The 17288-nt window shown below is 49.3% G+C and overlaps 1 protein-coding gene across 1 annotated transcript in view; it reads right to left on the bottom strand.

Annotated features, from left to right (window-relative positions):
- SNX29 (sorting nexin 29) overlaps positions 1 to 17288 on the bottom strand; it is a 373799-nt gene that overhangs the window by 11507 nt on the left and 345004 nt on the right. Inside the window, exon 20 of the mRNA XM_080942329.1 lies at positions 6202 to 6341. Within this exon, the coding sequence (XP_080798455.1) occupies positions 6202 to 6341 (140 nt within the window). The remainder of the gene's footprint in view (positions 1 to 6201; positions 6342 to 17288) is intronic.

Below are 17288 nucleotides of genomic sequence, written 5' to 3'. Positions count from 1 at the left end.
CTCAGCAGGGGCAGAAAGCAATACATAGGTGTTCTAAGTTTCTCACACAACCCGTGAGAAGGAATCCCCAGCCCCAGTGCACAGCACACTGGCCCCTTCCTCCCACATCACCCCTGCTCAACCTGTGAGTTAGTGTGGGCTGACTGACCCTCTCCCTTTGCCCTAGATGTGATCCAAGGAGAGGCATCTGGGGCCCCGCCAAGAGAGAGTTAACTCCAGGGCCTCATCTGAAGTGGGAACAGTGCTCAGACTTGGAGCCACCAAGACCTAGGACTGATGTTCTCTGCAAAGCAGTATCAAGGCAGTGGGTATCTCGGTGGAAGCCCAGTGAGATAACCACTTATGGTCACCCTAAACAGCACATTTTAAAGTTGGAAGGGAAGGCTGTGTGACTACCTGACTCACAGACAGAAAAGCTGTCACCATGACAGTGTGGCACCATGGTGTCAGCGCCCTGTGTGCTGTCACCACACCTCTGCTATTACGGGGTGGGGGTACTTTTTTTTTTCACTAACCCTAAATTGGATGGAGGGTATTGTGCCAAAAATAACCTAATCTGCTTCCCTTTCTCCAAACTGGATTTTCTGAGGTTCCACTGTTTAAAAATAAAAGCCAAGAAGTAGGGCAGGCAACTGTAGCAATGTCTGTGGCTGCCGAGCTGTATTCTCTGGGGACTCAAGTGACACTCTGAACACAGGAAGCCAGGCTGTGGCTGCAGTTAGAATGGCACCCTGCAAAGCACACACTTTGAATATTCTTAGGCCTCTGAGGTCTTTGTGACTCTGAGCCCTGTTTTACAGGTAAGGACACTAGGGCAGAGAGTGAGCCAGGCCACCAGGCACTGAAGGTCTAACATCTGACTGGAGGTTTATGCATTCTTCATTCGCATGGCTACAGTGTGATGTGGCCAGAGTTCCACCACTGCAGTCTGTCGTGAACATGCTTGCTGTGCCCCTGACATCTCAGAATACCACACAATCTCTGCCCTCTTGCACACCCCCACTAGTGATACCAGCACCTGTCACAACTGCAGCTCTTGTGCAGCCCCACCTCAGCGTGCCAAATGCCAACACTGTTTGCAGAAGGGGAAATGGAGGCACAAGCCCATAGAGGGGCAAGTCCACAATCACCAGGTTAGTGAATAGGACACAGCCTCAGGACACACTCAGCCTAAAGCTCCCCATCTCCACAGATGCCAGTACTGAGCCCTTAAGAAAAAAGGTGCCAAATGTCTGTGCCAAGTGGCAACAGGATGGCTGTTTCCTGTTGTGTTTGCAGGTTCTCAACCTGCCTTCCCAGAACAGGTGGGTGAGACACACCTGCAGCCCGTGAACAAGAGGAACCCAAGCAGCTTTGCTCCTCTCCCCCAGGTAGCAGCCTATGCCCGCCCCTTAGCTGCGCTGCTGAGCTGCCGGATCACGGGCCTCAATGTTCTAGGGCCATCTAGCATACCCTGGGCATACTGGACACACGGGGGACACGAAAGGGCTGTGGTTCCCCAGCAAGCTAGCTAGGAACAGCAGGTCAGGTAAGTGAAGGGCAGACATCTGAGGCCCTGCTCCGCACTATGCCAGAACCTCAAGCTCCTCACTGTATCTTCCTCAGCCTCGTTTTCCAGGCCTTTCTGAAAGCCCCAGAGTGCAGGCTGAGGTAGGCTTCCTGTGGCATCACTTGGAGGGACTGTAGCAGGCACAGCTTGTACCCGGGGAACTTCCCCAGGAAATGGAGAGCAGCCACATGCCCCAGCAGGCTTTATTCTGACTTGGGCAAGAGGACCCCCTACTGGAAACCCTGAACCTGGCAATGGTGAACTAGTAAGAGAACATAAAAGCTTTCTGCAGCGCGTCCTCTGAAGCACGTCCTCCCTCGTGCTCCCAGATTCCATGCCCCAGCGGCACACTGCGTTACTTCATTCTCATGTTTGTTTTCTCACCTAGGAAGGGTCAGGACACAAACACCAAAGGGAACAAGTGGGTCTTAATGACCCAATGGCAAGAAGCCCCAGCCTAGCGCAGGGTATCCGGCACAGTTGAAGAACACATCGTTTTCAATACCCCTCTCACTCCTGACAAAATCCAACAAGCCTACTCAGACCATCTCAGCATGGCAACACATGCCCACAGCCAAAGGTCCTGTTTCTGAACACACTATTCACTGCAGAACGAGGGCTTCCCACACCTGCCAGTTGGGAAAGGCCCTGCCCTAGAGCGAGCTGGCCCGGTCCCTTGGAGCTTCCCTATGTTGACCTTATGGCTGACTCAGGACACTCTTACACTGATGGGGTGGCAGGGATGCCACCATAGTTGTACCATGCCACCTGCTCTGTGAGGCCTCTGCCAACTTGGCAGCCTAGGAGCGGACAGCTTGCTGTTCTAGATGCTCTACGACTGTGTGTTTCACAGCTTGTTCATACAAAGGAAAAACTTTGGAAACACTCCCCTCCAACCCTGACAGTTTCTTCCCAGCTTCCCCTCCGCCTGGCTGGTGCTACACTCTACCCTGTCCCAGCACCTGACATTGGCCATCGCTGCTTTTTGTTCCTCCCTCTTTGGGCACCTCTACCACCTCAGTGACTCCCAAGTCAGCCTTTCTCACTAGTTTCCTGGAAACCTGCGTCCCAAAGAATGCTCCAAATCCCTAAGTGAGAGAAGTCTTTATAAGTCAATTCCAAAGTCAGACTTGAAGACTGCCCCAACAAAAACTTGTTCTTAGAACACCCTCTATGTTTTCCACTCACTATTAGAGCCACTCACAGCAACCAGTGCCGTGAACAGGCAATGCTGGCTTGGGCTGGACTGACCCAGCAACAGCCTGGAGCGAACTCCTCAGGCTAGCACTGCTGCAGTAGTGTGTGCTGTGCCCACCTCCTAGAGAGTCTATAAGCACCCCAGATTCATGCTTCCAGAGTGTGCTTTCGTACGCCCCTGTGGTACATCCTATGCAGATAAACACATTAGTGTTTATTTTATTGGCAAGCATCCCCTTTGTTTGCCATCTCCGTCAGCATCTGCAAAGGCAGGATGGGCAAACAGGGAGGAATGAAAACGGAGAGGAGAAAAATGGGAGCCTCACAACACAACGGCTCAGGAGGGTTGGGTGCAAGGTTCAGTTCTCCCGACTAAATAGAGATCAAAGGACAGAGGTGGCCTCCTGTCCAAGTCAGACAAGAGCTACCTGGCAGATGAGACTGGAGGGCTGCAGAAGGACAGAGTGCAGCAAGCAAGCCATGATCCTTCGCACCCCGAAGGCCAGTGCAGTTACACTTTCTCCACTCGGGGCCTGTAGCTGGTGCGTCACTGATGCCCTGAACAACTCCGAAGTAATGAGGACCGTGGAGCCCAGAGGGCTCCTGACGATCCACCACACCGACTCAAGATAAAAAGTTCTGAGCTGTACGAATCAGAAACATCTTTTGAAGCTAAAAAGCCTCCATGTGGGCTCAAGTAGGCCCTGGAAGAGCACACTGGGGCCCTGGGCTAAACTTAATTGCTCTCTGGGAGAACATGGCTCCTCTCATCGCAGCAGAAACTATATTTAACAGTGTTTGGAGTAAAAGCGACAGTGGGTAGAGAAACATGGCCCACACTTCTGCTGAACCTGCAGTGGGGGTCTGTGCTGTGACCTACTTTATTCGGTCTCCCCACATCTGTCCCTCCCAGGGGCATGGCGGCTTTCAAGGGACGAGTTACACTTCAAAGATACATTTTAATGATAATATGTTAAGTGACAGCCTAACAAATCACTGAAGCCCTGTGATGTGCTGCCCATTTCCTCAGAGAACTCTTGAAGTCAGGCTGCCTTCCTCAGGGGTCTGAGCAAATCTCTGCAGGTCACATTCCTTGGGATCCACCTTTCTCCAAAGTGCCAGGAGAGCACAGACAGTGCGGGGCTCCTCGGGGCTCAGTGAGAGCAGCTATCTTTCTGTTCCCTATCTGGAGGTGGGGACCCCCAGCACTCCCATGTGCCACACTGGTACAGAATCCAAAATTGAGAAAAAATGCCCACTTCCTGTTGTCCCACTTTCGGCCTCAGTGTGGGTGATGCAGGCTTTGGGCACACTGGACCTGCTGATTCTCTCAGATCTGTGGGAATAGCAGGCTGCTCAGAAGCCATGCTATCTTCCCAAACACAAAGACACCGAAGACCACAAAGTATATGTGGCAGCTGGCTCCAGCCAACACCAGACACAAAACTGCAAAACCCTGAGAACTTGAAGGCACATTCAGGAGGGAATTCACCTCTGATCGGCTCTGATCCCTGCCCCGTCTCCAGGTCCACAGGCTACTGGAACAGGAAGTTAGCAGAGTCTGGCTCATAGACAGGGTATCGCAAGTCCATCCCTTATGTGGAAGGGCCCTTAGAAAGAGTGGGCATGATCCAGGGCCATACCTTTGAGTCTCTGCAGAGTTAGGCAGGCCCCATGACACTGTGAGCATGTGAGAAAGCAGCCAGAGAACCATGTGTATGGCAGGGAGGCTGAGCTAGCATCTAAGAGACAAGAGGATCTAGGAATACAGTCATCAATGCCCAAAGCTGAGTGCCATATGGTGGGGATGGGGCAAGATCAATCTTATGTTCAGGAGAAACCCTGACATTATTTCAATGTCTTAATCTGATGCATTTAGTTGTTTTACAATGGAAACTGCTTCACTTAAACAGATGAGAAAATTCCACTGTCTGCTCACATGGGAAGCAGGATTAGGACTGTCCATGGGCTGGTGAGGACACCATCTTACCCAGGCTTCCCATGTGCTGGGAGGGGCCCTGATACCAGTCATGTCTCCTCTCTTTCCATGTTATAAAATAGTTCACTAATGCAACCAGACTGCTATCATCTTGAACTGGATCTTTCAATACACAATGCATTAGACTTATGCCTTTTCCCAAAATCTCAAGACAACCAAATCCAGTGAGTGACCTTCTCAGCTCCAACTGAGATCTTTGCAAAGAGTATCTCTCTGTCTGGTCAAAGCTCAGACTGGAAAATCTTGGCAAATCCTACAGACAGAGTAGAAATCCACCCAGTTGTGGTTATAGCACCATTGTGGGTGTGAACAGCCCAGGTGCCTTTCTACACACTGTTTTGAAGAAGGACACTCTGATTTTATCCCAGTATATTATACAGACTCAGACAAGGCTTCCCAAGTGAGATTCTCAAACCCATCTGTGGGGACCCACAGGCCTTTCTCTGGAGCTTTTCACACCTGGGACTTCCACAAGGAGAAGATATTAGAAATAGTATCATTAACTTCCCATACATGGAGACCATGAGAATCACAGAACTTCATGATCCTGGTCATCTTAACTCAAGGACATAAATGTTCCAGGCAATGAAGACATTTGGAACAGAGGAACAAGGCACTGCCTTGATACGTCTTCCTAACAACAGCAGTAGAGCCGTGGGTACATGGAGAGGTGTCGTGTGGTGGGACAAATGAAGAGGAAGCTGCCATCCTCTTGGGGGCACAGATGCCAGGGCCAGGTCAGAAAGACAACATTATCTGTTATAGTAACAGACAACTCTGAACTGTCATCTTTTTCTAGGGGCATGACATGAACCTCCCCTTCCTCCTCCTTATAAATTAATCATTTTGTTTAACTTTTGTAAGAGAAGAAAGGATTTGAACCTAATTTTAAGATGGTATATAGTGAACACGGAAATCACAAGTCTATGGTGATGAGAATCAAGAGCTCTTTGTCGGGTCTATGAGCCGAGCATAGAAAACATCAACACTGAATGTTTCAGTTTGGGAGCGGAAACTGAAAGAAGAAAGGCATCTTCTCTTTGGCCTGGATCTACCAGCACTGCAACCAGTTCACTGGGTATAGGCACATCTTCCTGAGCCTGATGACCACAAGGTAGAGGGGGAAAAACAACTCTTGCAAGTTGTCCTCTGTCTTCTGCACATGAGCAGTGGCACACACATATACATGCACACACACACACACACACACACACACACACACACACGTAAACTTACGTAATGAAAATTTTTAAATTCAGCACTGAATGGACAAGCATCAAGGATATTCATTCAGAGACTAGGTTGCCCAGGTCCAGGGTGGAACCTGTGTTTCAGCACCACTGACAGCTCCAGGGCCGCAGCTTGGCAACACCCAGAGCCTTTGGCTCCTGACTCCTAACTGTGCAAAGACATCAGAGCATAGTGCCCAGAAGCATGCCCCAGGGCAGGTACTCACACAAAGAAGGGCACCAGCTGTACCAGGGTCTCCTTCTTGGGGTTGGCAGCAAACTCAGGCACCATCTGGATAACCTTGTTCATGACGCTGCGTAGGTAACTCTGGAGTTGCTTTCGTCTCTCTTCCACAAATTTGGCATCCTAGGAACACAAGGTAGAAGCTGTACATTCAGTATACCTGCTTCCTAAGCTCAGAGAGGATCTTGTCCAACGTACACCATCAGGCGACACTGGCAGAGGATCTGAGTGGGGAGTGGTGTGTGGGTTTGCTATATGCATGCTCTGTTCTATCTCAATCCATCGCTGCCCAAGGCGGGGTGTGCATCAATCAAAGCATCAGCCAAGAGGCACACCTATGCACAAACCATCTTTATGGCTTCACATGCACCATGGCAAAGATGTCTGAGACAGTATTTTTATTATATAGTATAAAAAGTATAGAAAAGGCAGCTCAATACTGTGTGTCCCCAAAAATGGCTGAGTGAGTGAATGAATCACCAGGTGTGGCTGGTATTTCTTGGGTACCACAATACTCCACGTGTGGATCAGAGACCAGGAACAGAGCACTGGCTCTGATGGAGTTCATAATTCATCTAGTAACCACACAGGCATACATGGTTATTAACCACACTGCTATCCTCGGGAGTACATGCTTAATTTATCTGCACAGTTTTTCAAAATATGAACCTGTTACCAATTACAAAAGGTTCAACGTGTGACTAAAGCTGTGTGTGTGGCACGGCCCGGAAGGTGGGCACAGTGTCCAAACCACGGCTGCACCTCTGGGTGTGTACTGGGGGCCCAAAGGCTTCACACTGCTTACTCTGTCCTGTGTCTGTCTGGCCTTTGCAGGCAGGACTAGCTTCCCAGACAGCAGCTGGCACCATTACAGAAGGACCAGGAGTTCAAGGCCAGCCTCAGCTATGCAGTAAGTTTGAGGAATGCCTGTCCTACTACATGAGACTCTATATAAAAAACAGGACGGTAAAATAAGGAACAAATACAGCCACTTGATACTTCATTCTTAAATACTTAGTACATAATTCTAGAAAATTAGGACATGTTTCTATGTAACCAAATATCATTACTGCCGCCAACAAGGAGGATGTTAAGATTTGGTATTATAGACTAGTGCATTTGTAATGATGAAGTCTGAATTTTTAAGGAGGCTGTTGCTTCTGGAGGCTTTTCATGTTTCTGATTCTGTTTTTGAGACAGTCTCACATTTTGTTTGCCAGGTTGGCCTTAAACTTGTGATCCTTCTGCCTCAGCCTAGAATCCTACTGAGGTCATGGGTGACGTCACCCTGCTGACTACTCTGAGAATGGGGGTGTCAAGCCAGGACCTCAGCCAGAGGCTCTCCCAAGGGTGAGGGGCAATGTGGACAGGTGGGGTCAGCCCTTCTTGTGAAGAAGTCAGTTCCCACCATTTTTACCACATGTGCTGTGCTGTCACGAGTCTACAGACAAGGTTTGACCCACAGGCTGTTTTGTGTGGACTGAGCAGTGTTTGAAAAGATTAAAGCAGAGAGCTCTTAAAACCCCAGATCCCTGGCTTCCCTTTCAAACCCAGCAGCCCTATAGTCTTGTCTTCACAATGCCTGCCCGCCATTAGCCTGCCTGCCTTCATTGGCATCTCTCCCTCTGCCCCAAGTCCATGGCACATCTCACACAGGTCAGGCCTTGTCTGTCTAGTTCACCCGTGTCATAAGACCCCCACACAGTGCCTGAGGGAATCCTTGAAAAACTACTGGATGAAATAAATAATATAGGAAAAGGATATACCAAGAAGGAAGACTGGTGGCCAGAGAGCTCTGTGGAGGCCAGGATCCATGCCCAGGTGTGAGAACACACAGACCCCAGAAGAATGGGGTGAAGAAGGCCAGGCTGATGTGGAAACCAGTCCTTGGTTCTAAGGGCTGCTAGACTGGAAGAAGGTAAAAGACCAGTATGTCTGAGCTGGCCTGTCAGCCGGTGTGTCATCCAGGGTACCTGGGGGTGGTAGCACAGGCTAGCCCTTAAAGGCCCAAGAAACCAGGTTAATTCCAATTGTGTTCCAAGGGTGGCAGCCAACATGCAAATTGAAAATGATGGGGCTGGGTGTGAGTCCAGCACATAAGCTGCCAGACACCTTTGCTGGTGTTGTTCATGGATCTGCTGGTGTTTATATGTGTCTGTGTCTGAGTACCAGCATCAGTTATGGGTAGAGCTATTCACCGAATAAGCAAGACGCACAGGGATGTTCTAATGGGAGTATTTATTCCTTCCAGAAAGTCCATTTTTCTTCAAGCATCAGAAAAGAAGGATAGCACTAAATTCGGCATCATTCTAAATGAGGTTGGATGTTAAGACAGGCTGTGCTCAGAATGGGTGCTTGGGTTCCACCCATCGCAGGGTAGTTTCTAACACAGCTCTTCTTCTGCAGGAAAAGCTCCACCCTGCAGCAGTGCCTCCCAGAGGAAAAGTCGAGGTGCTTTCTATGCTTCTTCACTCTTACCAGGACAACCTGGATCTCCCCAGAACTGGTTGGAGCAGCAGACAGGCCGCTGACCAGAGAATTTACAGACTGTAAAGAAGCCCGAGTTGGCCTCCTGTGCCCATTCCAGCACCCACCGTGGTAAACACTGGCACCATCTTACTTGAGCACTAAGGAAGCCCAAACCACCCAGCATGTCAGACGTTAGACCAGAGCCACAGGCAGGCAGATTATGGACAACACAAAGTGACAAGACTGGGCCTCATGAGAAGGACCAGCTTTGAGGCCCTGGACCCTGGAGAGAAGGCCCATTTCTACAGGCGGTACTATGAGGTTCTAATGTCATATGCCATGCCTAGAGTCCACCTCTAGAGAATATGGTGTTGGGGTCTGAGACCAGCTTCAGAAGGCCACAGCCCTTATTACAAATCTCTTGGACATGTGTGCCAAGATACTTACTTAAAGAAAACAAATGCTGCTAACAGTAGTGTGAGCTGAACACTAGCCCGGCTGGGATTTGACAGAATTCTTTCCACAGAGGAGCATCCACCCTGCAGCCCTGCCCTGCTGACACTGGGAAGACGGGAAGCCAGTTCAAATACCATCACCTTGGCTGGAGGAAGGAGAGTCACAGAAGTCCTGGAAGCTTGTTCTGCTCTGGGAAAGTCAGATATGGTGGTCTGTCTGTCCACAGGCATCTTCCCACTCTGCTTCAGGGACTGTCACAGGCTGAACCCTTGTGGTGCCACAACTGAGACACAGGAAAACCTGGCCTTGCTTGCTGGGGACCTGCTCTCCTAAGTACTTGAGATTCCCCTCTGGTTTTGCTGAACTTAAAGAGTCCAAGATATCTTGAGGAAAGCAGGCACAGGTCTTTGGTCCTGATGAGAGTTTTTGTATCACCATATGCACACTGCGATGGTTTGAATAGAATGGCCCCTAGGTTCATATACATGAAAGCTTAGGGAGTGGCACAATTTGAAAGGATTAGAAGGTGTGGCCTAGTTGGAGGAAGTGTGTCACTGGGGGTAGGATTTGAGGTTTCTAAAGCCCTCAATCTGGATGTAGGACTCTTAGCTCCTTCTCCATCACCATGTCTGCCTGCAGGCTGCCACATTTCCTGCAGTGCTGATAATGGACTAAACCTCTGAAACTGTAAGCCAGCTCCAATTAAATGCTTTTCTAAATAGAAACTGCTGTGGTCAGTGTCTCTTCACAGCAATAGAATACTGGCTAAGACACACACGTGCTTATTTACTTATTTAATAGTAGTTACTTTCTTATTGCAAAGTCAGAGCTCTGACCAGGTCCTCACATGCTGTGCAAACCCACTACCAAAAGCTACAGCCCCAGATTCAGGAGCCTCCAGTTCAACAGATAAGCTTTCCACACTAACTCCTGCCTGCCTAGCACTCACTCTTCCCCCACCAGGATGCTGTTGAAGCAACATTATAATCCAAAAAGCTTTCACTTCCTGTGTTCAGCCCACACTGTCAGAAGAAGGCATACCTGCTAATGGACTGGGCTGGGCACACATGTCAGGCCCAGATGTTGGAGCATCCATGATCTGCCCATGGTGACCACCCCAGTTATGGGTCCATGTGTTGTAGTAATACTGAATCCCAATCTGGGGTTTTTACCCTGCCTTTAACCATTTAGTGACCCTCAGGTATGAGGTGGGGACACTATCATGGCACTGCATGGACCTTTGTGCTGATTCATTAATCTCAAGGTCTACTGGCAGGTCTCATGTCTACAGCAATGGCAAACTCATAAACTTAAGGCTAGGCCAAGACTATACCTAAAGCTATTCTGGGACCTGACAAATGCCTGTGACTTTCAGTGGTGACCGAGTCCCAGGAGCCATAGCTGCTGTTACGTTTCACCACACAAGTTCACTGTATCCAGAGAATAACTGCTTTGACTTGAATGCAAGATGTCCCTCACAGGCTCCTGTATCCAGATCCTTGGCTCCTAGCTGCTGTTTGGGGATGCTATAGAAACTTTCAGAGGTGGGATCCAGTTGGAGGAAGTAGATCACTGGGTCAGGTCCTTGGGGTTCTATAGGTTACCAATTTCATGTCTCGCCCTCTGCTCTGTGGTCTGCTATGATAGTCTGGCCTCTTTTACATGGTCTTGCTACCATAAGTTCTGTCCAAACACGCAGAAACAAGAATTCATAGGCTGAGGCCTGTTAACACACTGCCCTGATGAGTCCATTGACCCATGTGCCCTGATAAACCTTCCTCCTTCAGTTATTGACTTCATTTGTGCCATATTGACAAAAATGTCTAACAAAAACAAGTGTAGTTCTGTTCTAGAGTCCAGGATAAACCCTGGGCTAGGTAACCAGGTGGAATCTTGGACTGGGCCCTTGGGCCTTAATTTCCCTATCTGTAAAATGGGTTTCACTAGGTGGAGCTGATAAGGAGGAGGGAGAGTGGGTGACATTAACAGACACTTGGGCCAGGTAACATGGCACACACCAGTACCAGAGGTTTCTGAATGCCTCCTGTGGCGCCAATGGCCTTAGGAGCAAGATAACATTATCTTTCCACTTGAGGACATCAGTACCACAGGATGTTTAATTTAAATTGGTGGTGGGATTTGAACTATATGCCCTAACCCCCAGAGTTCCGAGGGAGAAGGCATCCTGTGCAGCACAGTCTGACCTTGGTGGAAAAGTTCAAATGTGTGTATGAGGTATCTGCCTGCTTGGGTCACCAGTATCCTGAGCCTGGACACAGAAACTCAAATCTCCACAGAGGACAGGGGACCCACTGCATGGTGTGAACCTAAGGCCAGTGCAGGTCCTGTGTCAGCCTTCCTAGCCATGGTAGAAATACAGATAATGGTGACATGCTTACCACCTCCCAGTTCGGCAGTCCTTACCCCCATTCTTGGCCAGCTCAGACCCCCCGCAACAGCCACACGTGCTCACTGCAGAGGGATGGGCAGCACTTATTGGCTGTGTAGAGCCGACCTCTTATCTCCACTGGGCTGAACACTCCACAGGGCAGGGTGAGCACTGTCCCTACCACTGCCTCAGGCCCTCTGCTGAATGACCCCAAGTGAACAGCACCCGGAAAGGGCCCGCGTCCTGCCTGCCTCTGAGAAGCTGCCTGGTTTGGCCTGGGAGGGTGACACAGGACACAGCCCCCTCCTCGTGCAGATGTCAGCAGGATTCGGTGGTGGCATAGAGGGGTCTGGGAAAGACATGGCCACTGCTTGCCCAGCTTGGGAACTATTTCCTCAGCGGCACACAGCAGGTTCTCTACAGCACAGCTCTACTGGAAAGGGGTGGCGGCTGGGGTTGACTGTTTCTGGACTCAAAGTATGTCAAGTATGATCAGTACTGCAAAGACAAGCTGGCGGCCCAGTAAGAGGGCCATGAACCCTGTCTACTGCTGCTCCTGAAGAAGGTTTTCTGTGCTTTAAACTAGCTCTTTTCCTCCACTGCTGGGGGCAGGCAGGAGCAGAAAGGGGGCAGGAGAAGCAAAGGTAGGGATCAGACAGAAAGCTAACTGATGGGTTTGTGGGTCCAGCTTCCCAAAAGACCAACCTGCCTGTCCCAAGTGGGGTCTTGTCTATTACGCGGTTCACAAAGCCACTTTCGATGCCCTGTGGTTAAAGGTCAGGCACAAGTGACACTTGACTGCCAGCATCTGATAGCCCTGTCACCTCCGTGCCCACTCTTGTCTTTCAAGGAGGGCTGAGTAATTCCACTCTGGCTGACAACAAATGAAAGTGTGTGTCCATGTGCACAGGTTGTATTTGTGTTGAAGAAATGCGATGCTGTGACATTTCAGACAACACTATTACTTGGGCCACCCTTCCAACACAGCTCTTAGCCATCTTATGTCACTCAGAAACAACTGAAGCTCCTGTGTGAGGACTGATATGCTCTGTGTGAGCACCAATGCTCGCACGCATCTGTCCTCAGGCTGACACACCAGAGCTACCAAAGAAAGAGGTGACAGGCGGCAGGACCATGGTTCAGGCAGGACTGAGTCAGGAACGTGACTTGGCTAGTCTCGGCTATCATGCCTGAACCTGGCATGGTACAGGACCCCAGCATGAAGCTATCTATTACAAAAGCAGTCACTCCTGCTGCTTGTGGTGCTTCACTGATAGAAAGTGAGCCAGGAAGACAGGCCATGTTTGCCCAAGAAGGATCCTGCCTGACAAAAAAACAAAACAAACAAACAAACAAAAAAAAAACCAACTTAGAAAAACGTAGGCAGAGCGAGAAACTATTGGACAGTAAGCAAGGGTCCATGAGTCCCCAAGAGACTGCCCTGGACTTTAGATCCAGCCATTCCTGAAGTCGGATTCTGTTACACCAGTCAGTAAATTCTAGTCACATGGCTGCACAGTCTTTAAATAAGCAAACAAAGCTTAAATGGAAAAAGAGCATTCTTTCCAGGAAGCCAGCCCCGAGCCTCAGGGTAACAAATTCCAAAGCTGTTCCAGCAGGTGTGGTCTGTGAAAGCAGCAGGCAGATGGCTCATGCCTGGGACGGACCCACTACACTAGGCACAGACTAATGGCTGCCACAGAAAATGCAAGTGCAAGAGGAAGCCCTATTTATTTGCTCTGTCCCCTCAGTGGTCACTATTGCTTCCATAACCATCACCGTTACAGCCTTACTGTAAGACACCAGGCACATCCCAGGAGGAATGTGGCCTTTGGGTCACTGGCTGACAAATTCTGCCCTGGGGCTATGTCCACAGCACTGGTCTAGGCCTCACAGGGAGACCAACATCACCCGTGTGAGTCTGACGTTCCTGAGGGTCCACAGCGCTGCCAGGTTCTCCGTCTTCTAAGCTCCCTTCCAGCCATCAGGGGCTCTTGCTAGCTTGCTCTGCCCTGTGTTTCTAGGCCTTCAGCATGCTGGCCCATCTCCCACCTACAAGTGACACCTCTAAACTTCAAACTGAGGATGATACTCTCCTTTGCTGAAGTTTTGGTGCCTTTCTCCTGGCACACAGAAACCACTGAGCATGCAGTCACAGCAAAGCTACTGGAAGGAAGAGGAACCGGGCGGCTTTACTAAAGGCTGAGTCCTATGAGCAGGGAGGACTCAAGTGGAACTTGACAGAGAAGACTCACTATAGGAGGGGCTCAGGCAAAATGCAAACAAAAACTGTGCATGCAGAGGTCCTGAGGAAAGAAGGGTTTGAGGGCCTGCAGTCTAAAGGGGAGGCAGATGCTATCCTCCGAGGTGTGCTCACCAGGAGGCTGAGGATATTAAATGAGAGAATGCACTTGGGCAAAGCCTATGCTTGTGAGTAGTACCTGTGCATAGTTAGCAACAAAAAGCTGCCGTTCCTAGTAGGGTAGCTGTGCTCATGTGAACAGGGCTCTGTTTATTTCCTGCGAATAGGAAGAAGACTGCGGCGTTCATGGGGGAAGCCATGAGCCAGATCAAAGGCTCCTCTGTGACTCAAAACAGTTCCATTTTCAGCAGCTTTATGAGGATCAGGCACTTGGCTCAAAAAAGCTTCAAAACTCATTACAAAAAAAGAACTTCACCTTCCCTCAGAAGGCAGAAGCCCCAGGAAACTAAATGATGAGAATGTTCTGGGGACTGAGCCTAATGCTTCTGTGACCTGGGAGACAAACAGCTCTCCAGAAATAGGCCTCTGCTACTCAAGATGCAAAGCCTTCCTGGCCCTTCCACAATGGGCACTCCTGGTTGTCAGCTCAAGGAAAACGCAAATGGCTGGGCACACGGTGAGCAATTTTTCTTATGTGGGTCTGGAAGCAGGAAGACACACCTTTAACCAGGGCAACAGAGACATAGAGATGAGCATGCTCTGCACTTCCTTGCTCTCACTTCCATTGCAGGTCCATTCCGTCACTGACACTGGAACCTGCTTCTGCCGGTGCAAGCATATATAGAAGCCCAGCTCAGATACTCAGCCAGACTCACGGACTGAGTAACTACTGAGTTCTTAGACCTTCTGTTGGTAGGCAGCCATTAATATACTAGCTGGTCCATAGCCTGAAGCCATTCTAATAAATCCCCTTTCTTTCTATCTCTCTATATACTTCAGCTCCAGAGAGATGTAAAGGAAAGGTTTTCTTCAACTGTTTGTTGTAGGTTAGCAGAAGTGTAGCAATTGCATACAATATGATATTTGGAATGATTAATAGATGGATAGATTGTGTGTGTGTGTACATTCAATAAGTTGTTTTTCTAGAGAAACCTAATACAGGTCGATATTCATCAAGGTATTTCCTTAAAGAATGATCACTAAAGAACATGATGGCTGTGCTGTGGGCAGAAATGCCTCAGGAATATGAAGACCTGAGTCAATTCGCAGGACCTGAGTTTAAAATCATGGCACAGTGGCATGCCTTTATCATCCCAGCATGGAGACAGCCTGGTCCCTGGAGCACTCACTGGCCAGTTAGCTGAAGAGATGTCCTTTCATATAACCCAGGTACATAGTGCTTGAGCAATACTACCCAAAGTTGACCTCTGGTGTCTGTGGACAAGTGTGTGCACACACAAAGAGCAAATTCAGGGCCTACTGTTCTCCATGTAGAGAAGTGCAAATCTAGCTTCTGCTTACACAAGACATACGCAAACCCCAGGGGTACATGAGCTCCTTAGAAGTTATTGCAAGAGCTGGGATACCTCAATTGGGCTGACTGGATGTAAATAAGTGTTTACAACAACAGAGGTCAGGTAGACACAACACACATGAAGAGCAGGCAAGGCCTTAGTAAATGATGCGAAGACAAAGGGTGGAACATGAAGATCTGGGAACCAGGAGAAAGGCCTCTCCAGCAGGAAAATGGCACAGGCTCACAGGCTCACAGGCTCACAGCGTAGGAGTGGGGTAATGTAGCAGCTAGTGTAACCCAGTCCTTGGGAATATGGGGAGGACCCAGTGCAGACAAAACAGAAATAAAACATGCCAATGAGAGGCAGGATCTGCCTCCACCACTGGAAGTGGGCACACCAGGCTACCTGGGGATCCATCTGGCAAGAGTCCAACAATGGACACCTCATCAGCCAACAGCCTCACACCAGGTCTACCCAGGCACACCAAGTCCCAAGGAGACATGAGGGGCTGGCATAGGGAACATCTGCTATAGTGACCAAGCAGGCATGGCGGTGTATAATCCTAGCAATTAGGAGGCTGAGGTGGGGGTGGGGGGTCGTGAGTTCAAGGTCAACACAGGACACAACCTAGTGAGGCACTATCTCAAGGACGAGGGGAGTGTTGTCTAAATGACTACATCTCAAAGTCCTAAGGTACCACTGAGAATGCGAGCTGGGAAAGGGCCCATAAAGAGCAGCACCAGTTATGCAGAGTCATAAAGAGATACATTTTCATAGTCCCACCATAAAAGCACAAAGGCGGAGACCAAAGGGACCAATAGCCCATGCTGCTCTCCTCTGGGACAGGGGCTGCAATGAGAACTCAGCTGTATCTATGATGTTTAATTTCTAAACATTACCATTCATTCTGGATGGTGATATGTGCTTATTCCTTACAGCTTTCTGTGTACTCTGGGGACTATCAGAAAACTGTGCAATATTGTTTTAGGAGCTTACAAGTAGATAGGACGGAATGTGCGCATGGTTGTTGATTTAGAAGTAGACAGGACGGAATGTGCGCATGGTTGTTGATTCTAGGTGGTGAAAAGATGGGTGGGTTTCCTATTCTATAAGTTCCTTCTTTTCCCCTTCTCTCAAGGAACCATACCAAGGAACTCAAGTTTGTAATCCCGGTGCTGATTAGGGCCACAAGAATCACAAGTCCCAGGTCAGCCTAGGCTGCAGAAAGACACTCTATTTCAAAAGCTAAAAATGAAAAAGCCAAATCAACACACTATATGGTTAGCAACACTATCTCTGGGTGCAGACCCCAGAAAGCAGAATAGATGTTTAAACATCACCAGTGTCATCTACGCTTCTAGAAACAGAAAGGTACTTAAACTGCGGTGTCTCTGCAGAGTGGAATGCTATACAGCAACAAAGAGGAGCCACCAGGTACCCCACGCAGCAGAGAGGACTCTGACAGCTGTGGTGTGCAGGAAAAAAGCAAGACAGTTCAAGTTCAGAATTCCTCCATGTAAGGCTCTCAGGCTTCAAGACAGTGTGTTATTAGGAACCAGGACTGTGGTTCACTATGGCGAGAATGACAGGAAGATGTCCCTAGTGTTTGTGGCCTGTCTTGGTTTGCAGGGATGTGTGGGGAAATCTCCAAACAGTACCTTCAGGTTGGAAGCTGTTCTCCAATTTAAAACAGTATCAGAGCCTGAAATCTTCACACTCAGGATCTAGGCTCAAGCATCACTCCAGGCTAGAGTGAGGCCTGCCAGCCTCTAGGATATAGGGAGACCTGCCTCAACAAAAACAATAAAAGCCCCTCCTCTACGAGGTGAAGAGATAAAGGGCAAAGGCGTGAGGCACCATGCAGGCCCAGCAGAGGCCATGCTCTTGCAGTGTGATCATCTACAGGGGTGGCACTGGCCCTGAGGGGAAGGGTGGGGGAGCCAAAGCATCAGGAGTGGTACAGGAGGCAGAACCAGACTGGCAGGTGTCACATCTGTGCCCCACAACCTTTCAGAACAGTGGCACCAGCTGGGTAT

The sequence above is a fragment of the Micromys minutus genome (assembly GCF_963924665.1).
Source record: "Micromys minutus genome assembly, chromosome: 31".
In the NCBI taxonomy this organism is placed as follows: Eukaryota; Metazoa; Chordata; class Mammalia; order Rodentia; family Muridae; genus Micromys; species Micromys minutus.
This window is presented reverse-complemented; position numbering and strand designations above follow the sequence as displayed.